A 17,343-nucleotide genomic window follows, 5' to 3' on the forward strand; every position below is an offset into this window, starting at 1 on the left:
CAATAATATTGACTTGCAGAAAATAAATGTACAGCATGATACTAACAGCATCTTTATCTAAGGCTGTAACAATGTATCTAGAATGCACCTAGACTTTGTGGAAAAAAACATATGCATGTATGCAGGGTCATTTCTCATGTTTTACAGTGACAATAATCAAAGACTGAAGTGCAACAAGTAAGATAAGTAGCACGTAGATGCTAAAAGACAGCACAAATAACATCGAGCTAATACAATCTGGAATGTCGAGGCAAAAGCAATCATCAGATCTCAACTTGAACTTAAAACAGCAGCTGCTACACAAACATATTTTGTATTATTTCTAAAGCAAACTGGTAGCACTGTTGCCTTGCAACAAGAAGGTCCTGGTTTGATTCCCAGCACGGAATCTTTTTGCATGGAGTTTGCATGTTCTCCCTGTGCCTGCGTGGGTTCTCTCCGGGTACTGTGGCTTCCTCCCACAGTCCAAAATCATGACTGTCAGCTTGATTGGTTGATTCTCCTCAGGTGTGGGTGTGTGAATGGATGACTGTTTATCCTGTCTGTCTCTGTGTTATCATGCAATGGACTGGCAACCTGTCCAGGGTACCCCGCCTCTTGCCTGCTGACCACTAGAGATAGGCACCAGCACCTCTCGCGATTAGAATGTTTGATAAAGGATGAAACTTGAGCAAATGGCTAAACAGATAGCAAAATAAGTACATAGTTAAGTATAAAAGCGTATTCAGCAGTTTAAAGAGCAACATTTCACATAAGCCTCCAGAAGTCATACTGATCTGAAATATGAAAGAACACCCCAAAATAAGCTGAGTGGCAAGGACAATATGGATGATGACTAAATATAGTAATATCATCACAAAAGCACAGCAAAGACTGAGCCCAAACAAATACAAAAGCAAGCAGCAAACTGTGACCTGATATTTGAACTGAAGCCTGACTGAGGAAAGAAACACGATTTACTGTTTACATCTTAATTAAACTGTCCAGAATGAGAAGCATAGACTGCGACAGGTCAGTGAGCCTCTGTAATTGAGAATGACTCAATTTATTAAGGGCCAGTCCTTTTCTGATGACATTTATTTAACTATGCTATGTACTTAAATTAACTACAAAATGCAAAAAGCAGCTTGTGAAGCAGACAAAAACAAAACTGTGACACATGAGGACTTGGATATGACAAATGCCTAAGTGCTCTGGTTTCAGTAAAGGGACTAGTAAATAGCTTATAGAAGAACATCCATCAACATAGAGTAAACAGGTTTAGTTCAAGTTTGTTCTGTGTTCATGAAGGTAGACAATACACAGCAATTGTTTATAACTCTTGTAATTTATGAACTGCAATTACATTTCCATTAAATCTGAAACAGTTTGAGATTTGTTCAGAAACAAACAAGATCCTCAAAGAAAAACTGCAGGTTCTCATTTATTCTGAATGACTGACAATGAAGTTAAGCGTAAATACAACTGCAAGAGCTGTGAATACAATGATCAAAACTGAAACTCTGTTTTGGTTGTTTTTCCTCTTATTGGGTATAATCAAAGATCAGCACTCTGTTTTTTAAAATAATCAAAACTAAGAACTTCCACTGTTTTTTTTTAACTAAATACATAAACCAACAACATGTACTTTGATGCACTTCTGTTGAATTTAATAAAAATCGGATAAGATTAAGGAACAGATGCTCTGAGGGATAAGCAGAATTTTTTTTTTCCTTTACCTGTTATGATTTTAATTTATTATTATTCTTTGATATTTTTAAATCAAACAAAATTGGAAACTTAAAAAAAAAACAAAAAACTAGTATTAACAGTTATCTCAAAACAACAGGCAAAATTTTAAAAAGGTAATATTCACCTTATTTTGTGGCTGCAGATTGTTTTCTACTTAAACACAAAACAATATTAATCCTGTTTTAAACGCAATCAGAGATACACCTATTACTTTGACTGGTACTCACAGATGTAGTTTGCTTTTCCTCCGCTAAAATAAACCAGTTTATGTTTTAACCGGTTTTTAAGACAGTCAAAACATAGTGCACCATCCCATGACTTAACTGCAGAAAACCCAACATGATCTCACAACATTCAATTACCATTTTATTTCAGTTTTAAAGAAAAAATAGATAAAAATCCAGAATACAAACATGACTTGTATTACATTGATAGGTGATATTTTTCTTAATCATTTCATTTGAAAACAGACACCACAATGAGGAATAATAAGAGATTTTCTGAACAAATGCAATTAAGTAATATTTGCACTGTCAAGAGAGATCACTGGTTTTACCAACGTTCTTTTACTGAAACCAATTCTTTTATTTTTTTGGATATTTGTAACACTTACCTTATGTGTCAAAACTAGATCCCTTAACAGAAAAAAAACACTTTCAAGCCCACAATTTGTATTGCTATTTTAAAATCTAACAGGTCTAGAAGAAAAACTCGACTCTTTTCAGTTCATTGTGGGAGACTCCAAGGTATTCACAGTCAGAAAAGATGAACAGTGCATCCAGTGAGTTTTTGGTCTGCACTATAGAGCTCCCCCACTGCAGTGTAGGTAAGAAAAACCTCCAAATGGAGGTGCTCAGGTGGAATTCTTATCAAATGCACAAACTGCCTCAACTGACTCAATTTAATTCAGAGGAGCAGTGATTCTACTCCAACCTCAGGCCGCCCTACAGAAGAAGCTAATCTCAGGCACTTACATTGGGAATCTCAGTCCTTTGGTCAGAATCCATATCTCAAGGCCAAAGATGAAAGTCATAATCTAAACTGATTGTATGTTATCCATCTCCTGTTCTTTTCTAAGTGTGTATTCACACCAGGAAAGTCCTTTGGTCCGCTTGTTTGTACAGACCATAAGTGCACTTTATTTCTTTATTTCTTTTTCGCTTGGTGTGGTTTGCTTTCACATTGCGCTTGTTTGTAAGTGGACTATAACTTTTCCAACAATGCCACAGAGGTGATGATCATTGCACCCATTGGAAAGAAATGACACAGCAGAGCGCAGACCCAGAGAGAAAACAAACATTGAAGAACTTCGTGTTGCATTTCTGTTGTGCACATTTGTGCTATTATTACAACTGGAATACCATTTTAAATGTCAAGAGCAGTTCATTAAACATAGGTTTTGCGAAGTGCTATTTCTAATTTCGGAACGGTGTTGGCAAATGTGTGCTGCTAGCTGAATGAGACAAGACGTTCTGACCCACAACATGCCGGCAGCAGTATCACTAATCAGAATATGGTAGATCAGGTATGATTTCAGCAAAATCAATACAAGCAGCTGTAACATTAACAACACTAAGGACCTCATTTTTACCACGATGTCCAGCAACAATGGCTCATAAAATCCAAAAGATGTTATTTCTTGTAAATGGTTTGGATAGAGGCAGGTCTGTATTCATGTATGTTTGGACCACCTCAAAAAGTGGGCCTCGGTCCAGTTGTTTGGCCCACACCAGATTCGCTTGCGTGAATTCACAACAGAACAAAAGGTTCTGGAGGAAGACCACCGGAGGAAATTAACTTTGGTTTGTTTTTAAGTGGACCAAATTTGTCAGCTGTGAATACACCCTAAATAACTAATGAACAAATTAAAATAATTGATTTCCTTCTCTGAAGCAGGTACCGATCCCCGACCTGCAGTGAGCAATCCACCCTGCTGTGCATACTAAAGGTCATCACTTGAAGATGCCAACAGAACCAGATCATCAGGGTCTCCTAACTGTCTCATGGAGAGTTTCTAAAGTTCCCACATTAGACACTGTCCTCCTCAAGATCGCACCTTCCGATTCTTTCCACGAACGAAGACCACAAAAAAAGTCTATGACAAAGGACAGCCCAATCTTGACTTGGAAGATGCAGGACTTTGTGCCAAAGACCCAGGCATGATTCACTGTTTGATTATTGAAGGATCAGACAAACGACTCCTCTAAAGGAACCAAAGGACCCTATACGTTTGTAGCATCTTTTGCTAAATATCTCAAAAGACAAGGGTGTAACCTTCTTCAGAACGGCAGGGGGCCTGTGCAGCCAATCCACCTTAACAATATCATGGGTTTAACATTTGGTCCACTGTTTAACGACCAGGATGAAAGCTAAACTTTTCCTCTCAAATCCAAGGTTCAACAATTGGATAGCTCCTCTTTTCCAGCACTCAGGGACAAGCTTTTTCAGGGAGGCTGATCCCTCAGTAGTTAGAACACACGTTTTGGGACCCTTACTTAAAATTCACCTCAATATATCATGAGCTATAAAATATGCATGTTTCTTTCCCCCCTTTGCATCTTGATAATCAGTAGCTGTTGACTCATTTTAAAACATCAATTCAAATTCACCTGTGACTAAATTTGCCCCTGGGTTTTTATTATTTCCCTCTCAGTGGTGGCGGGGTGCTCCTTGGTGACTGCTTGCCATTTCTTGTTAAGAGCAACATCAGAACTGGCCTCTCTTCCATTAGTGCAGATCATGAGAGAGAAACTGAGATCATGAGAGAGAAAAGCGAGCAATGCATCAGATTGTGTGGATGTTTGACAGAAAAGCAGAATGACAGGGAGGAAGAATGAACGACAAGGGAGAAAGAGAGAGGAAAAGGAGCGACAGGAGTGTGTGAGATAAGAGAATCAGACACAGGCATGATAGAGAGAACGACAGAGAGATAAAAAGGAATAGAAGAGTGAGAGAAGTTGGGGGTGGCAACTCAGGAAGCTGCCTCCTCTACCCTCTCTTGCAGCAGCTCACCTGAACAATCACGGCTTAAAATGAAACATAAGCACATGTGTTGGATGTTTAAAGCTACAGTAGCACAACTTGACCGTGTTTAGTTGAAAAGGAAAAATGTTACTTGGAGGTAGTTTACTTAAGGGGTTACAAACAGAGAAAGCCAAAGGATGACACAAAGCAAAGATGTAAGCTGTGACCAATATTGAAAGAGGAGTAGCATTACAAACTTGGTGAATAATGAATTACTGTTATTTGTTTAAACATTAGCAATTGGTTACAAGCCCAATAATGAGTCCTTTCCTGAAGCAGATACTGTATAAATGTATGCAGGCAGCTTGTTTCATTATGATGAACATACAAGGCGCTCAAAATGTTAAAGGTACAGGACGGTGAAAGGCTGCTTTCATGAGAAAGAACATGCTATGCATCATAAACAAATGGTGTCAAAAAAACTCAGACTAGATTGAAAGTGACAAAAGACAATGAGAAACATAATGTAGCATGTTAACTCACACTGTTTTAGTTTATATTAACACATTTGCATTAACATGAACCTTGTCTACACTATTAGAAAACCCATTATTTTCCAATTCCATTTAAAAATACAAGGTACACGGGCGTGCTGTGGTGGCGCAGGGGATAGCGCGACCCACGTTTGGAGGCCTCGAGTCCTCGTCGCAGGTTCGATTCCCGGGTCGCCGGGTCCGGGAATCGAACCTGGTGACATTTACCGCATGCCTTCCCCCCTCTCCTTCTCCCTTTCCTGTCAGCCTACTTTCATATAAGGGACACTAGAGCCCACAAAAGACCCCCTGGAGGGGAGGAAAAATACAAGGTACACTTAAGTCTTATCTTGTGTCCTGTTTTACAAGAAAGACTTTTAAATGCGTTATTTTGATAAAGTCATGTTTGATTAACTGATGATCTCCAGATTCTGGTGGCACAAACCTCCTCATCTCTATATCACACCACCAAGACAAGAAGAAGGCTAACACTTGCAGGTATTGACTGTCACAGCTCTGTCACTGTCTTGCTTGGTGGTACATCATACAATCCTATATTGCTTTATTAATCCCAAAGGGAATATAGACACACGAGTTCTCATAGTCTAAGCTTCTTCATAAAATAATCACAGGTAAGACCTGTAAGCAGGAAGGACCTCTTGTGGTTGTCTGTGCTGTGCCTCCTTTGACTGAATTAATTTTTTTCTAAGTTATAGTGGAGAACAGTAACTTCTGTTTACGTTTGTACACATGAAAACTGCATTTTTGGTGAGAAAATGTTCATGTCGAGACTTTTAAAACTCTACTTGTGATGTGTTAATGTAGACTAGACATCCACGGGTTTCATAATTAAAATTAATTACAATATGGATGCGCACACTATTGCTTAGTGGCTGAGAGAAAAGGGTAAGCAGTGTAAAAGTAAGCACAAACTACACTTGTTTGAGAGAAAGGTTTTCCTAGAATGCTCTAGTCATTGTTGGAATTTTCTTCTTTAGAACTGAAATTTTGTAGCATCGGTTAACAAATCCAATATGCTTGTGATTACCCACTGTAGAAGAATTCTGCCTTAGTCAGCACATGCCTATGATGGTCTGAAGGAAGATTATTTTCATAACTAGACTTCTGCAAATACTTTTTACATTTATCTGAATCTCTGTGTGAAAAAAAATGATTTGCTTTCAAGCACTTTATATGAGTAGGAAAGCATTAGAGGAATCAATGTCAATAGGAACATTTTTTGCTCTGGTGTCTGCTTAAACAGCACAACTGTTACTGATCATCTCTATTTCACTTTATTTCAGTGAGTCAGAAATTCTCATTAATGCTCTAGAGGTGCATGCATTTAATCTGATTTCAATTCAGTGGAGTGCTGCAAGTAATATCAGCTCTCATGTCTCAATATACCGTTCCTTGAAACAAGAATTTTCTAACAAATTTAAAGATTCTAAATTTTTCAACTAAATTCCCTTGGATAATTCGAGAATCTGCAGTGCAGATGTGGAATGCAGATTCTCTGACAGTGTGAGTTATGTTGGGCCGAAAGATCAAGTTAAGTAGCTTGTGCTGTCGGGTGTTATGAGACTGTTCACAAACTCTAAGAGTCGGGGCTGCAGGGGTGATGTTCAGAGCATTGATTTTGTGCAGAGCCACAATGACAGAAAGCTGAGGATAACACCTGTCTCAGCAGTGACCACTTTACACCTGGTGGTTTTTACAGACTTTCATCAGTGGCAGCAGGGATCTGCTGCTGATGGAAGAGAATCTGACTAACTTTGAGTTTGGTTCTGTATTGCTTTACAGAAAAAGCTATTTCTGTTTCATTAATCAGGATGGAGAATTACAATCACCATTACAAACTCTCTCTGGTACTATGTTTGTTGTACATTAAAAACTCCTTTTGTGCTTTACCTTGGCTCCATTGTTTCTTGTTTTTCATTTTTACCTCTGATATTAAGTATCAGGCTGTGTCCTGTGTGGGCCTGTGATTTCCTTTGATTTTGCTGATAAATAACCTCAATCAGCACTGAAATGACTGCCATCTAAGAGACGGATGACTAATCCCAGGAGAAATGATGTGAGGCTCTTGCATTTTCCAGCTGAACTCAGTGAACCTCACCTGGTTTCAAAATAAAGATCAAATCTACCAGTTACATGTTTTCACAAAATAATACCACCTCCTCATTCGGTAATGTTCCTGCTACATTATGAACCATTTGCATTTTAGTACATTTTAATTCAAAACATAACATTTGTATCAGTTATTAAATCCAAAAGGTGAAACTGAGATTATACATATTTATTACACACAGTGATGTTTTCTGTGTTTTTCTGTTAATTTTCATAATTATTGTTTACAGCTAATGAAAACCCATAATTTCGTTATAAATCTGTTTATTACAGAACTGTCATTCTAATAGAAAAATATGTCCATGGCCAGAGGTGTGTATGCACTCTGTACTTGGTTGGGGCTCTTTCTACATTAATTTCTGCATAAATTCAGTATGGCAAGGAGGAATAAAGGAACCCGATGTTGCTATACTGGCAATATTTATTGCCTGTAACACAATCATCTGCATTGTTAAGTCTGCTTTCTCTTATCGTCCCTTTGAAAATTCTTCATAGATTTTGTAAGGGTTTAGACAACGCTTTGCCAATGAAACACTGGGATACCATGGTCATTAAACCTTTACTTTAGGTAGTGTGCTGCCTAAAGCAGCAGCACACTGCTAAGTTCTGGAGGAAAATTAAATGAATGAAGATTGTCAGTCGAGGGAAGCATGACATGTTCTAAAATGTTCTAATGTTCTTTGGATCGTCATTAGCAGATGACATGGCATCACAGAGTTTTACTGACTGTGAAAACGTAACTCTAGATTTCAAGAAACTTTGAACCTGGATTCTATCTCTACTTCAAACTATTGACATGGCTTTGCTTCACAATCCTGTCAAAACTGTGGTTATTCCTGGACCTTGTTCAACTTTTTTTAAATAAGTTTTTGTCTTCCTTCCAGTTAACTTTCTATTAATTTGTTTTAATATAGTGCTGTGTGAACAACCAGCTTTCTTAGCTTGACTCACTGTAGCTTACACTGCTTTTGGAGGTTATTAATGACTCTGCTGAAAACCTTTATAGTTAACAGTCTTCCTCATCAATCAAATCAATCAAATTTTATTAGTCCATCACGTTACAACAGTGACTACTGAACCAAAGCGTTTTCCTTTAATGCTGTAATAGAAATAGAGAATAAAAAAACAGGTGAAAAACAAGAGAAAGTGACAAGATTTTCTAACCTTTCTAATTAGGACTACTGAAATTAATTGCATTCAAGTGTATTGATATACACTTGTAGATTACAAAACTAATCATTTTGCAATAAAATACTTTTATTTAGGTTTCTAAATATGGTTTCCCCCTTATTTATGAAAGCTGACTTCCAAATTAATAAGAGGAAAAACATCCAAACCCTCTTGCATGCCTCCACTATAGCACATTGCTACCAAACCTTTGCTACTGAAGTCTAGAATAATATTCATCTACAACTCAGCACTACATGACACAAATAAAAGCTACATCTCCAGTTCTGACAAAAAAAGCACAAAGCAAAAGATGCAAAGGAAAGTCTGGGGAAAGATGTAATTCAAGTATGTACAGGAAAGCTCCTGGAAAAATTGCAGTGAGAAATTATTGCTCTATTTTTGTTTCAGTTCACAATAGAGTAAATAACTGCAACAAAGTGCCTCTCATACTTGAGATTTTTTCTCCATATCTGCTGTGCGGTGCTTTGTTGTAAAATTCTTCAAACTAACGCATTGTATTGTTGTTTTGAAAATTTTTGCTGTCTGTTTTGTGGTGTTAGCAAATATTCTTCTATTTCTTTTCTTGCATTTGTGAAAGAATGCTTTCTGATCAGCAATAAATGAAAGCCCAGCATAGCACAGATGCTCCTGCAGCATGGCTTCTGATGTTTTGGCCCCTTTTGAACTCAAAGCTTTGAAAATTATAAAACGGTTGACTCCCAGACATTTTTTAAAACAAATCTGAGCCACACTGCTTAACCTTGATTTTACCAGTTATAACCTTTGCAGTCATGTGAATAATTGTGATGTCATTACACCAAAGTAAATTTTTGCTTTCAGGTGGTGTTTTTATCCATTACACATGCAGATGAAGACTTTCAAAGCAGACACCCACGCAGACTCTGCAACCACAGCAGACAACAAATTTGAAAAAAAAAAAAAAAAAACAAAACAAAAAAACCCCATTTAAGCTTAACTGCTAGTATGTCCTTATCCAGCGGCTGCTTTGGTTTAGCTGGGTTTGCAATAAATATACAGAAAGCCGATACTTTCAGGCCTCTGTCGCTTCCACCACTCCACTCAGCCAAGAACAAGTGGAATGACAACTTACGAATAAGAGGCACGCTGGCGTTGGCCCTCCCCAGCTTGTTGATGGCGACGCACGTGTAGTTCCCGTAACGATCCTCTGTCATGTTGGTCACTGTGAGGACTGATCTGGAGCTGAGGCTCTTGATGTCAATACCGTGTCCCCTAATGATCCTGAAAAGACCAATGTAAATGTGACAAATGAGGCTTTGATTTCTCACCTGCTACAAAAAGCTTGGAGTAGGAAAAGAGGCAAGAATGGAGCAAATGTCATCTTAAGTGGATCTTCATCATTACCACGCTCTTCAGCGCATTTATTTATTTCATCGTGTCTGCTTTGGAGAGACGCTTTTTGAAGGACTGAGACAAGAGTGGAAAGAACCGGAGGAGAAGCAGCGGGGTACAACTTGACATTTTACTCGTTTTTGTTGCAGGTGCACATGAATATAGCAAGTAGTTACAACCAGACATGTACATGTAATGTATAAGAAAATAACTTATTTCCTCATTGTGGGATATTTAACTAGGGTAATTATTTACTATTTCTATATAAGAAAGAAAGAAAGAACGAGATAGTCTTTCAGCTAATTTTGTCTTAAATGACATAAATTCTAATTTGTTTAATAAGTAACTCTTGTGATTGCCTTGTAAACAGATTTGGGTCAAACACTTCGAGGCTCCTTCCACAAGCTTCTCACAACAGTTTCCTGAAGTTTTAGTCAATCCCTCCTGAACTGTATGAAGGCTGCCTTGCTCACACACATTTTCACCTCTGCTTTAACAACTTCATTTTTACTTCAAATGTAATAGTAGACTAACAGACATTGCTCCTAAAGTTAACATAGTGTGTAAGGAAAGTTATAAAGGAAAAAAGAAATTGGTCTTAGCAAATAGAAATATTCTTGGTAATTTTGGCATAAAATAGAATGGAAAAAAGTTTACTTAGATTTACTGTGAGACGGTGAAGAAAAATCAAGATTATATGTCTTTTTATGCAGCATTTGTAAATATCTGACTTCAACATCTGGATTCAAGGTGTTTGTACGTTGATGGTGATAATCTTTAACAGTCTGAAAAGATTAAACATGACTCCATTAAGGCACATGCTACTGATTTTAATCCGATTAGTTTTGTTCATTTTGTTGTTAACTTATTCCTAATTCTGAAAATCCTCCAAACTTTGCCTGCACTATGACTTCCCAGGAGCTATGGCTTGGCTCAAGCTGGTTTGTAAGGCATTCTGAGCAAAACTCTACGTGTGACCGTGTTTCCAACAGTACCCTTAAAATTTGTTGTTGACTCATTGCTTGCGACCTCTTCAAAGTTTACCTTGACGCTCTGAAAATCTCAGCATGTGTTTCACCCCATTACTAGCTTAACATCAGACCAGTCAATGCTTCCCCCTGTCATGGTGAAAGAAAGCTCCCCACCCTCACAGATGTACACATAAACACTCGCCCACTTCCACTCAAATAATGAAAGCAGTGACACAACAAGAGAAACGTTTACTTGTCAAAACTGTCACAATAAGTCTGATGCAGACAAACTAAAAGGAAAGCTGCACAAAGCGGAGCTAAAACACAGCTTTTACTTCATGTGCACAATGAACGTGCCATGAAGAAATCTGAACTCTGTGCCTCAGACCTCTCACTACTGCTCTGGTTGTGATTACAAGTGAAAGAAGAAATCACAATTTAGCCATGTGAAAAGTCACAGAAGGAACGAGTCCTTGATTTAAGAAAAGACCAGAATTATGCCAACTTGCCTCCTTAGCAATTTGAATAAACTGAATCCACCCCATAATTACAATTAGCACAGTGTGAGCTGATGACTGAAATTGTGCTCACCAGGAGTGGGTAAATGATGGGTAATGGGTATAATTTGATTTTTAAATTCAAGAACTAACACTTGAATCTAGACTGATTGATGTATGTGTCACAAATGAGTTAAGCCAGTTGCCTGCAAATATTTTATCAGAATGCAAGGTAAGAAAAAGCTACAAGTGACTCCTGCTGGAGTGTTTTTTGTGGGCTCTCCCCAGAGGCATGAGGAATGGGGTGACAAAGAAAACCATTATTTTTGGGAAACAAACAAAACAAGCATAAAAAGAACTTATGCTGTGCTCTGGTTGTAGTCTCTACTGGGAAATTCCGACTTCCCAGTAGGAAAAATAAACCAAAATGCCCTCACTGAAGTCAAATTTCCCACAGGGAAAGTGGGAGCAACTCTGACTACTCCCAGTTATGTCTTCATTCGCTGACTTCACATTTCAATATGGCCACTCATTGCATCAACAATAGTAAGCTGTGGTCGACGCATGTACATAAGACATACATGTAAAAGTATGTCTAAAATCAATGTTAAATGTTTTGCCTCAATGCTAACATGAACAAATTAAAAGAAGGGGTGTATACTTATTCAAACATTACAATAATAAACATTGATAAATTGTAGCACAGCTTACTTAAAAATCTTACATATATACAGTATATATACAGTATATGCAGTATATACTGTATATATAGCATTATTTTGTTTCAAAGAAACAACATGTTCCAGTAAATGTTAGCAAAATTACATACCTTTCAAGACTCAAATTTCTACAGTTCTCAGTCATATTTTATACAATACTTAACTTTGCAGTTTTTCCACAGATACTTTTTCAGTGGTTAGACTTTAAAACAAGGAACATGCAAAACCCAGAAACTGAATTTATAGGTAGACAGAAAGATCTAACTTTTACACACTGTAAACATAAATGGTTTTCCATTCTAAATATACAACTGAAATTTCAGACACTTCCAAACTTTTTCACACTCTTGTCAGAGCTCTGGACACAGAATGGACAACTTTTTACATATGCACGCTCAAATAAAAGCAATAAAGGGTTAGCTAGTTAAACCTAGCATCTGTAGTTTTGGACTGTAAGATGAGACAAGATCACTCACAGAAAATATGTGCAAGAATAGGAGAAATGTTCAAGCTTTACAAGAACATGAGGATTCAGGACCCAGCGTTTTATGCCTCCATGTCGGTTTGCTCATTTCTAAACAGTGAAAAATCTGAGCTGATTTGAAATAGTGTAATAGAATCATGTATTTCATAGAAAGAGTTGCCAACAAAATTTAACCAACATGAGCTATGACAAATTGAAGATACACATTTAAATTTTATATAAATTATTGTAAAATTACTGCATTCATTTTTAGTTTTGTCTGTAAAAACAGAAAAACAGTATTAAGTGCTTTTTTTCATATGCATCAAAGGATAAAGCCAAACCTTCCAAGACTGTGTAGCAACCATATATTAACTGCATGTTATCAAATAGTAAACCCTTTAGTTTGACACTATGCGATGCTGGAGCTTAGTACTACAAAAGCCACATCCAGAGCACATGCAGGAGAGTGATGCAACTACGTACATGTTGTGATGTGACAGTACACGCCATCAGACAACACTTACCTTTTCTCACCCTTGTACCACTCAAAGGTTGGAGAAGGCACAGCAGCAGCTTCGCACCGCAGCAGTGCTGTGCGCCCCAAACCAACTCCGTGACTCTTCATTTCATGGATGTCCGGTGGAACTGGAGAAAGAGATTACAGGACATTTTTGAAAAAAAAAGAGACATTTATGTTCTATTGTTTGTATAAGAATAGCTTCAAGTACATATGGTGCTTTAGATTTCATGACGTCTAAAATTCTGGTTTCTGAACATTTTGTATAGGACAAACTGAATGCTCAGGGTCAACAGATGCTGAATTGAGAAGAACGGCCTCCTTCCTTAGAGTAAAGGGAAATAAAAAAGAATTGCACAGCATGGTGATAAATGGCTTAATGGAAGTTCAAAGACTGGCTGGTAGAGGCAGGTTCTTTGAATGCCAAATGAGATTCCTTTCATGTACTGAAATGTGGTGTAAATCTCTTTGCCAATGTCATGAAGGCAGCTCTGCATATGGGCAGTTTCCAAAGCAACGCCATCCTTCAGTACTTTATGCATTCACACAGCTTTCAAACAACAATGCCTTTAAACCATTTAAGGCATTGATGTTAAAAAAAATGAATTTAAGAAAATAACTGTTTTGTTTAATGTATAACACAGTTAGTGAAAATACAAAAACAAAACAATTTTAGAATAGTAATAAAGGTTTCACTTTAGAGTTTCTTTATTATTATTATTATTATTATTATTATTATACATTATTATTGTGCTAAATTGACTAGCTTAAATAAAAAGGGAAATGGTCATGCAAATATATTCATACATTGTGTGTTTTTTTTTACATTACTCTGTGCTACAATCACAAGCCAGAATATTACAGACTGAGTGAACTAGAACTAAAGTTTGTTCATGGGGCAAACGATCCAAAATTGCATCACGGTCTGGGCTGACTTTGAGCCCTTCTGCCCAAGCAGATGCAGAGAAAACAATTAAATAAGTAGATAAATAAATAAAGTTTCTTTGTGCCATCCATCCAATTTTCTGCCTGGGAGTATATGCCACAGAAAAAGTTTACACTCTTAGGGTCACTCCTTCATTCATCAGTAAAATACCCAGTTGTGTTTGATATGAGAGAGAGACTATATAAAACCCTGACAATGAGCCTTTCAGAATGACCTGATTGTCAGAGATGCGGTCTGTGCGAAGTGGAACAGGCTTGGCTAAATGCCTGCAAACCTCTCCTTTCAATTGGATCTGGAGATGTTCCTGATGGATGACCTCTGCTTGGGCTGCAGCAGCTTCCCAACACAGCAACAAAATGCCAACTCCCATCAAATTACACCAACTGCAGACAACAGCAAATTTATCTAATAGGCAGTCATGGTTTGGGTATGTGCACATGTAATATTTGTTAGAGATAGACTTGGTTTTAATTAAAAGAAAGCAATATGGAAGCAGTGTGTGAGCAATATTTCAGCAAGCCTGAAAGTCAGCACAGATAAATGAGGTAGGATCCAACAGATCTGTGCAAAAAAGGTGTGAAGAGGAATTTGTACTTATTGTGTATATCCATATGAGAGAAGCATAACGAAGTGACAGCATGCTTTGGGATGATGGATGCCCTTTGACCAGCTTTCCTTTGCATCCTAATGAGTGCATTCACATGCCTGGTCTTTGTGATTTTTTCCACCTTTTTATATTTGTGCCAAATTATACAACTATTTCTTTTTACTTCTTTGGCTCAGCAGTATAATGCCAAGGTTTCAAGAGTGCCTTAAGCAATAGGTAATGCTTAAGGTTTTTGTGTTCATTTATCACTGTGTAAAATGTTGGACACCATGCAAGGGAGGTTGAGGAAGGTGTTAGGGCAAAGATGTCTGTGTCTACGCTTGAATATTAAGTAATACTACTAACAGTTTTCCATTTCAGAAATATGACAAGTTTGTTCAAACTTTCAGAATTTCAATGTATTTTCAGAAAAATAAGCATTATTGGCAATAAAAACAAGAAAAATTGAAGACTCCACCAGCAGTTTTAAGGAAGAGCAGACTCTGCCTACACATAATTCAATTAATGTGATAAGCATTTAGAGGGAGGAGGTCTGAATGACATTTAAAGCAAAGGAATAAAACAGGGAGCTAAAAAAATTGCCACCAAATTCGACAGCCCCAGAAATACATGGCAATAACAACTGTGACAAAATCAATGCAGCGTGCTGACCGACAGCGGCTTAGCGAGTCCTCGTAATCCTCCATTGGTGTCATTGTGCGGCATCATTGATTATCTGAAGGCTCTCAAAGTGTCAGGGTGACCTAGCTGTCATCCTGTACAGTTACCAGGACAGTGAACACTGCGGCTCAGCCAGGAGAGTCAATACTTGAAACCTCACACCTAAAATACTTTAACAAATACATATTAGTAATTCTTAGTAAGAATAAGTAGAGAAAATCCCAATTGTTTTCTAAACCATGCTCAATTTATGCACTGACTCATTTCACTTTTATTTACAACCAATTATTTGTTAAGACAAACAGTGATTTCTGTTTTCTCTATAGAAAAATGATTTTCTATTTATGGTTAATGTGGTTTACTCTTCTCCATGAGAAGTTGTTAAAATCCTGACAAGCAAATTAGACTGAGCCAACAAAAGGGATTAGCAAATAGAAAGTCCTATACAGAGCGATAGTCACTCTAGGTGTTTATCCACTACACAATACAATGAGGAGGTGTCTGATGAGTTTCCAAATCCTTCTGCAGCATGACAATATCCCCAAACAGAACCATCAGACTCCACAATGCTTTAAACAATCTAAATGAAATGTACAAGGTGAACATAGGACAATTTCTGACATTTCTTGGCATAAAGTTATCCTTTTGAATGAGTAAAGCAAAATGTATTTCATCCAATTTAAGTTAAACAAATCTTTTTGTTTATAACTCAATATTAATTTAATCCACAAGACATTATGATTGCAATTTTATGCAAAATACTTAGATTAAAACTTAAAAAGCTGGGTTTTTCAAATAAAGCCCTCATTTAATTAATCACAATTGAAACTACTACTTGAAACTATTTCTGTATAGCTCTTTTGATGAGATGTATGTTTAAAATACCCATATCTAACATCACACTACCCACAATACAAATAAACATAATAATAATGTCAAAGCATTTTGACATTATGCTTTGTGTCTTAAATGTTTGTCTGGTCTGATAATAATGTGTTATCTTGCTTATAACAAGAACAACAAAAGGACAAGTTATTTTTTGCAGTAGTGTAAGCAGAAAAAAAAAATTCAAGGTTCTTGCATTATATTGCCTATCTCAAGGTCTTGTTTAAAATATCTACAGCAAATAAGCAGAGTTCAAAAAATCATTTAACTATTACAGCACTGAAAGTAGAAAAAGCTCCATACACCTTTGCAGGTGGTCCAGAAGGCCATTGCTTTTATGCATATCAATAATATCACATCCTTTCAATTTGGAGCTTGGCACTGGATTCTGTTATGACGGATCACAGCCATAAAATCTAGTCAAATCCAATAATTCCAATTTTAACTTGCTGGCATGTCTTATATCATCATATATTGTGCAATACACCAGGAGGTTTGGAGGAGAATGCAAAGTAGTGCACTAAAAATCATAAAAATTCAATAATCCAGGTAATTTAGTACCTACAGAATGCTGGGGTAGCGCTCTAAATCATACCTGCAGTCGTAGTGACTCTACCAGATGGGGGTGAAGGGTTGGGTCCAGGAATAGCACGGGCATAGCAGAAAAATGAGCACATGCGAAGCCCTCAGGGGTGACAAATGGCCAGTTGTGGGCTGATCACAAACTGACTTCAGCTGCACCTGTTTTATACAAAGCTTGTCAACACGACAAAGATTATGCCCCACATGTCTCTACAAGATTTATGATCAAGATTTACTCACTAGAGTGCAATTGTTGACCAAGCAAACTCATAAAATGGATGGTTATTAATTAATATCCAATATCTAGAGTCAGATCTGAAAAAAATGGTTTTTCCAGCAATTAAGAAATAGACTCATCAGTGCATGACTTGTCAGCATACACACAGAGACAGTGTTCCCTACTACCATCTGTAGGCTTCGTTGTCCAGCTTATTTGTCAGTCTGCTGCCAGGATTTATTAATTCATTAAGTTTTCAATTCAAAACAGCAAGCAAACAATGTGCTCCTGCTTTTCATACAATGCATGGCTTAAAAATAACCAGCTTAATGTGCCATTCTGTTTGGGCCCACAGAAGAGGTTTAATCCATTGTCTG

General features: G+C 37.3%; 1 protein-coding gene across 2 annotated transcripts in view; it reads right to left on the reverse strand.

Annotated features, from left to right (window-relative positions):
* negr1 (neuronal growth regulator 1) overlaps nucleotides 1–17,343 on the reverse strand; it is a 174,726-nt gene that overhangs the window by 42,413 nt on the left and 114,970 nt on the right. For both annotated transcript variants that reach the window (XM_032572346.1, XM_032572347.1), the window contains exons 5-6: nucleotides 13,077–13,197; nucleotides 9,640–9,788 (exon numbers count right to left, since the gene is read on the reverse strand). In XM_032572346.1, coding sequence (XP_032428237.1) covers nucleotides 9,640–9,788; nucleotides 13,077–13,197 — 270 coding nt within the window. The remainder of the gene's footprint in view (nucleotides 1–9,639; nucleotides 9,789–13,076; nucleotides 13,198–17,343) is intronic.

The sequence above is a fragment of the Xiphophorus hellerii genome, chromosome 9 (genome assembly GCF_003331165.1).
Source record: "Xiphophorus hellerii strain 12219 chromosome 9, Xiphophorus_hellerii-4.1, whole genome shotgun sequence".
In the NCBI taxonomy this organism is placed as follows: Eukaryota; Metazoa; Chordata; class Actinopteri; order Cyprinodontiformes; family Poeciliidae; genus Xiphophorus; species Xiphophorus hellerii.